Raw genomic sequence first — 6,000 nt, 5'->3', positions numbered from 1 at the left:
GGTGTTGTTATGGTGACCAGTGAGATATACCTGCTGGAGCGCGTGCTACGGGTGGGTGTTGTTATGGTGACCAGTGAGCTGAGATAAGGCGGAGCTTTACCTAGCATGGACTTATAGATGACCTGGAGCCAGTGGCGACGTATATGTAGCGAGGGCCAGCCGACGAGAGCATACAGGTCGCAGTGGTGGGTGGTATATGGGGCTTTGGTGACAAAACGGATGGCACTGTGATAGACTGCATCAAGGTTGCTGAGTAGAGGGTTGGGGGCGATTTTGTAAATGACATCGCCGAAGTTGAGGATTGGTAAGTTTTACGAGGGAATGTTTGGCAGCGAGGTTTTGTTGCGAAACAGGAAGCCGATTCTAGATTTAATTTCGGATTGAAGATGTTTAATGTGAGTCTGGAAAGAGAGTTTACAGTCTAGCCAGACACCTAGGTGTTTGTAGTTGTCCACATATTCCAAGTCAGAACCGTCCAGAGTAGTGATGCTAGTCGGGCGGGCGGGTGCAGGCAGCGATCGGTTGAAGAGCATGCATTTAGTTGTACTAGCGTTTAAGAGCAGTTGGAGGCCACGGAAGGAGAGTTGTATGGCATTGAAGCTTGCCTGGAGGGTTGTTAACACAGTGTCCAAAGAAGGGCCAGATGTATGCAGAATGGTGTAGTCTGCGTAGAGGTGGATCAGGGATCTGCAGCAAGAGCGACATCGTTGATATATACAGAGAAAAGAGTCTGCCCGATAATTGAGCCCTGTGGTACCATCATAGAGACTGCCAGAGGTCCGGACAACAGGCCCTCTGATTTGACACACTGAACTCTGAGAAGTAGTTGGTGAACCAGGTGAGGCAGTCATTTGAGAAACCAAGGCTGTTGAGTCTGCCGATAAGAATACAGTGATTGACAGAGTTGAAAGCCTTGGCCAGGTCGATGAAGACGGCTGCACAGTACTGTCTTTTATCGATGGCGGTTATGATATTGTTTAGTACCTTGAGCGTGGCTGAGATGCACCCGTGACCAGCTCGGAAACCAGATTGCACAGTGGAGAAGGTACGGTGGGATTCGAAATGGTCGGTGAACTGTTTGTTAACTTGGCTTTCGAAGACTTTAGAAAGGAATTGCAGGATGGATATAGGTTGGTAACAGTTTGGGTCTAGAGTGTCACCCCCTTCGAAGTGGGGGATGACCGCGGAAGCTTTCCAATCTTTAGGGATCTCGGACAATACGAAAGAGAGGTTGAACAGACTGGTAATAGGGGTTGCAACAATGGTGGTGGATAATTTTAGAAAGAGAGGTTCCAGATTGTCCAGCCCAGCTGAGGTTTTGCAGCTCTTTCAGAATATCTGCTATCTGGATTTGGGTAAAGGAGAAGATGGGGAGGCTTGGGCAAGTAGCGGAGCAGGCGGAGCTGTTGGCCGGGGTTGGGGTAGCCAGGAGGAAAGCATGGCCAGCCGTAGAGAAATGCTTATTTGAAATTCTCGATTCTCGATTCTCGTTATCGGTGGGGACAGTGTCCCAAAACTTTTTTGACTTTTTGGAGTTTTACAGGATGCACATTTCTGTTTGAAAAAGCCTTTGCTTTCCTAACTGACTGCGTGTATTGGTTTCTGACATCCCTAAAAGTTGCATATCGCGGGGACTATTCGATGCTAGTGCAGTCCGCCACAGGATGTTTTTGTGCTGGTTGAGAGCAGTCAGGTCTGGAGTGAACCAAGGGCTATATCTGTTCTTAAGAACGACCAGGCATCCTCGACTGACGGGATGAGGTCAATATCCTTCCAGGATACCCGGGCCAGGTCAATTAGAAAGGCCTGCTCGCAGAAGTGTTTTAGGGAGTGTTTGACAGTGATGAAGGGTGGTCGTTTGACCGCGGACCCATAGCGGATGCAGGCAATGAGGCAGTGATCTTTGAGATCCTGATTGAAAACAGCAGAGGTGTATTTGGAGGGCAAGTTGGTCAGGATAATATGTATGAGTTTGCCCATGTTTACGGATTTAGGGTTGTACCTGGTGGGTTCCTTGATAATTTGTGTGAGATTGAGGGCATCTAGCTTAGATTGTAGGACTGCCGGGGTGTTAAGCATATCCCAGTTTAGGTCACCTAGCAGAACGAACTCTGAAGATAGATGAGGGGCAATCAATTCACATATGGTGTCCAGGGCACAGCTGGGAGCTGAGGGGGTATATAACAGGCAGCAACAGTCAGAGACTTTTTCTGGAGAGATTAATTTTTAAAATTAGAAGCTCGAACTGTTGATGAGAATTTGTAGGGTGTTTAAGGTTTAAAAAGGCTTCTAAAGTTTGTAATGTCTGCTTAAAAATCTCAGACTTGATTTGCCCTAATTAAAAATACCCCTACAAAAAAATGTCCATTATATTATAATCCACATAATAATCAACATTCTCCTATTGCTGCAGCAAAGTGGCTCAAATTAAGATCCTACATCATACATGTATGTTCCTACATCTGTAAGTCTATGTTCTGGACAGAGACGGCGCTATAGAGTTGCACATACGTGTAGTGTTGGTTTAGAGGTGTAGTACTATGTCCTGGACAGAGATGTACAGTGCCTTGCGAAAGTATTCGGCCCCCTTGAACTTTGCGACCTTTTGCCACATTTCAGGCTTCAAACATAAAGATATAAAACTGTATTTTTTTGTGAAGAATCAACAACAAGTGGGACACAATCATGAAGTGGAACGACATTTATTGGATATTTCAAACTTTTTTAACAAATCAAAAACTGAAAAATTGGGCGTGCAAAATTATTCAGCCCCCTTAAGTTAATACTTTGTAGCGCCACCTTTTGCTGCGATTACAGCTGTAAGTCGCTTGGGGTATGTCTCTATCAGTTTTGCACATCGAGAGACTGACATTTTTTCCCATTCCTCCTTGCAAAACAGCTTGAGCTCAGTGAGGTTGGATGGAGAGCATTTGTGAACAGCAGTTTTCAGTTCTTTCCACAGATTCTCGATTGGATTCAGGTCTAGACTTTGACTTGGCCATTCTAACACCTGGATATGTTTATTTTTGAACCATTCCATTGTAGATTTTGCTTTATGTTTTGGATCATTATCTTGTTGGAAGACAAATCTCCGTCCCAGTCTCAGGTCTTTTGCAGACTCCATCAGGTTTTCTTCCAGAATGGTCCTGTATTTGGCTCCATCCATCTTCCCATCAATTTTAACCATCTTCCCTGTCCCTGCTGAAGAAAAGCAGGCCCAAACCATGATGGTGCCACCACCATGTTTGACAGTGGGGATGGTGTGTTCAGCTGTGTTGCTTTTACGCCAAACATAACGTTTTGCATTGTTGCCAAAAAGTTCAATTTTGGTTTCATCTGACCAGAGCACCTTCTTCCACATGTTTGGTGTGTCTCCCAGGTGGCTTATGGCAAACTTTAAACAACACTTTTTATGGATATCTTTAAGAAATGGCTTTCTTCTTGCCACTCTTCCATAAAGGCCAGATTTGTGCAATATACGACTGATTGTTGTCCTATGGACAGTCTCCCACCTCAGCTGTAGATCTTTGCAGTTCATCCAGAGTGATCATGGGCCTCTTGGCTGCATCTCTGATCAGTCTTCTCCTTGTATGAGCTGAAAGTTTAGAGGGACGGCCAGGTCTTGGTAGATTTGCAGTGGTCTGATACTCCTTCCATTTCAATATTATCGCTTGCACAGTGCTCCTTGTGATGTTTAAAGCTTGGGAAATCTTTTTGTATCCAAATCCGGCTTTAAACTTCTTCACAACAGTATATCGGACCTGCCTGGTGTGTTCCTTGTTCTTCATGATGCTCTCTGCGCTTTTAACGGACCTCTGAGACTATCACAGTGCAGGTGCATTTATACGGAGACTTGATTACACACAGGTGGATTGTATTTATCCTCATTAGTCATTTAGGTCAACATTGGATCATTCAGAGATCCTCACTGAACTTCTGGAGAGAGTTTGCTGCACTGAAAGTAAAGGGGCTGAATAATTTTGCACGCCCAATTTTTCAGTTTTTGATTTGTTAAAAAAGTTTGAAATATCCAATAAATGTCGTTCCACTTCATGATTGTGTCCCACTTGTTGTTGATTCTTCACAAAAAAAATACAGTTTTATATCTTTATGTTTGAAGCCTGAAATGTGGCAAAAGGTCGCAAAGTTCAAGGGGGCCGAATACTTTCGCAAGGCACTGTACCTACGTGTAGTGTTGTGGAGAGGTGTAGTACTATGTCCTGGACAGAGATGTACCTACGTCTAGTGTTGGTTTAGAGGTGTAGTACTATGTCCTGGACAGAGATGTACCTACGTGTAGTGTTGGCGGGGCGTAGAGCAGGTCCTCCAGCTCCAGGTGACAGCACCTCTGTAGACTGGTCTCACTGATCTCTCTGATCAGCTGCAGGTTATACAGACTGTCTGCTACTGACATGGTGTCCTTCAGACACACATCTAGAGGAGAGGGGCAGGGGGAGGAGGAGGAAGAGGGGGAGGAGGAGGAAGAGGAAGAGAGGGGAGGGAGAGGATGCAGGAGGGTGAAGGGGTAGGAGGAGGGTGAAGCCAGAGGAGGATGGAGGAAGGGAGAGGGGTAGATATCAGAGTGTGAGAAATGTAAGCAAGATGCTACAGTGTGTGTGTGTGTGTGTGTGTGTGTGTGTGTGTGTGTGTACCCTCCAGTGGCAGCAGGTCAGGACAGTAGTAGTGCAGAACAGCAGCTATAGCACAGCCATTAGACAGATCCCTTACACCAGACACCAGAGGAAAAGTAGGAGTCTGCTTAGACAGAACCTTATCCTTCCTATAACGGATCTGACAGAGAGGGAGGGAGGGAGGGAGGGAGGGAGGGAGGGAGGGAGGGAGGGAGGGAGGGAGGGAGGGAGGGAGAGGGGGAGGGTGGGAGGGAGGGAGGGAGAGGGGGAGGGAGGGAGGGACATGAGAGAGAGAAGGAGAGAGAGAAAAAAACAACAGTTAACTACCTATTGTTGAATGAGTTATTCAGACCAAAAGGCCCAGAATTACCCCACAAAACAGATGACTTTGCCACGATGTTTAGAGAAATGATCAAGACATGTCATAAACTCCACAGCCAGCCAATAATCTACCAACACAGCAGAGAAAAGAAATCTGACAAACCAAGCACAAGACTTACTGCAGCACAGTACTTTGCTGAGCACACACACACACACACAAGCAGCGCACACGCTGAACAGAGTTATGGCTCACATGTCAAACGAGACACTGCAGTGAAAAGAGGGATGGGAGACAGAAAGAAAGAAAAGAAAGGAAGTGCAGAAAAGAGTTGAAGCAGTGTGAGCTGAGACTATAGCGCTCTCTGGTGGACATGCAGTGGAACAACAGGCAGTACAACCACAAGGCACTTGAGTGACTGAACCACTAAGGAGAAAGAATAAATCAAGTGAGACCAGAAAACGACAAGCTCCTTCCTCTAGAGAACAGTGTTAGCAGACTGAAAAACAACAAGCTCCTTCCTCTAGAGAACAGTGTTAGCAGACTGAAAAACAACAAGCTCCTTCCTCTAGAGAACTGTGTTAGCAGACTGAAAAACAACAAGCTCCTTCCTCTAGAGAACAGTGTTAGCAGACTGAAAAACAACAAGCTCCTTCCTCTAGAGAACTGTGTTAGCAGACTGAAAAACAACAAGCTCCTTCCTCTAGAGAACAGTGTTAGCAGACTGAAAGACAACAAGCTCCTTCCTCTAGAGAACAGTGTTAGCAGACTGAAAAACAACAAGCTCCTTCCTCTAGAGAACAGTGTTAGCAGACTGAAAAACAACAAGCTCCTTCCTCTAGAGAACAGTGTTAGCAGACTGAAAAACAACAAGCTCCTTCCTCTAGAGAACAGTGTTAGCAGACTGAAAAACAACAAGCTCCTTCCTCTAGAGAACAGTGTTAGCAGACTGAAAAACAACAAGCTCCTTCCTCTAGAGAACAGTGTTAGCAGACTGAAAAACAACAAGCTCCTTCCTCTAGAGAACAGTGTTAGCAGACTGAAAAACAA

General features: G+C 45.6%; 1 protein-coding gene across 2 annotated transcripts in view; it reads right to left on the bottom strand.

Moving 5' to 3' along the window:
- The window catches only part of LOC110487211 (calmodulin-regulated spectrin-associated protein 3), a 48,109-nt gene that overhangs the window by 18,765 nt on the left and 23,344 nt on the right, over positions 1-6,000 (bottom strand). For both annotated transcript variants that reach the window (XM_090195126.1, XM_090195127.1), the window contains 2 exons: positions 4,653-4,791; positions 4,295-4,434 (listed from right to left, as the gene is read on the bottom strand). In XM_090195126.1, the coding sequence (XP_090051252.1) occupies positions 4,295-4,434; positions 4,653-4,791 (279 nt within the window). The remainder of the gene's footprint in view (positions 1-4,294; positions 4,435-4,652; positions 4,792-6,000) is intronic.

This window comes from Oncorhynchus mykiss, chromosome 13, assembly GCF_057628025.1.
Source record: "Oncorhynchus mykiss isolate SJ-2025 chromosome 13, ASM5762802v1, whole genome shotgun sequence".
NCBI classification, from domain to species: Eukaryota; Metazoa; Chordata; class Actinopteri; order Salmoniformes; family Salmonidae; genus Oncorhynchus; species Oncorhynchus mykiss.
The sequence above is the reverse complement of the archived record's forward strand: the minus strand, read 5'-3'. Positions and strand labels throughout refer to the sequence as shown.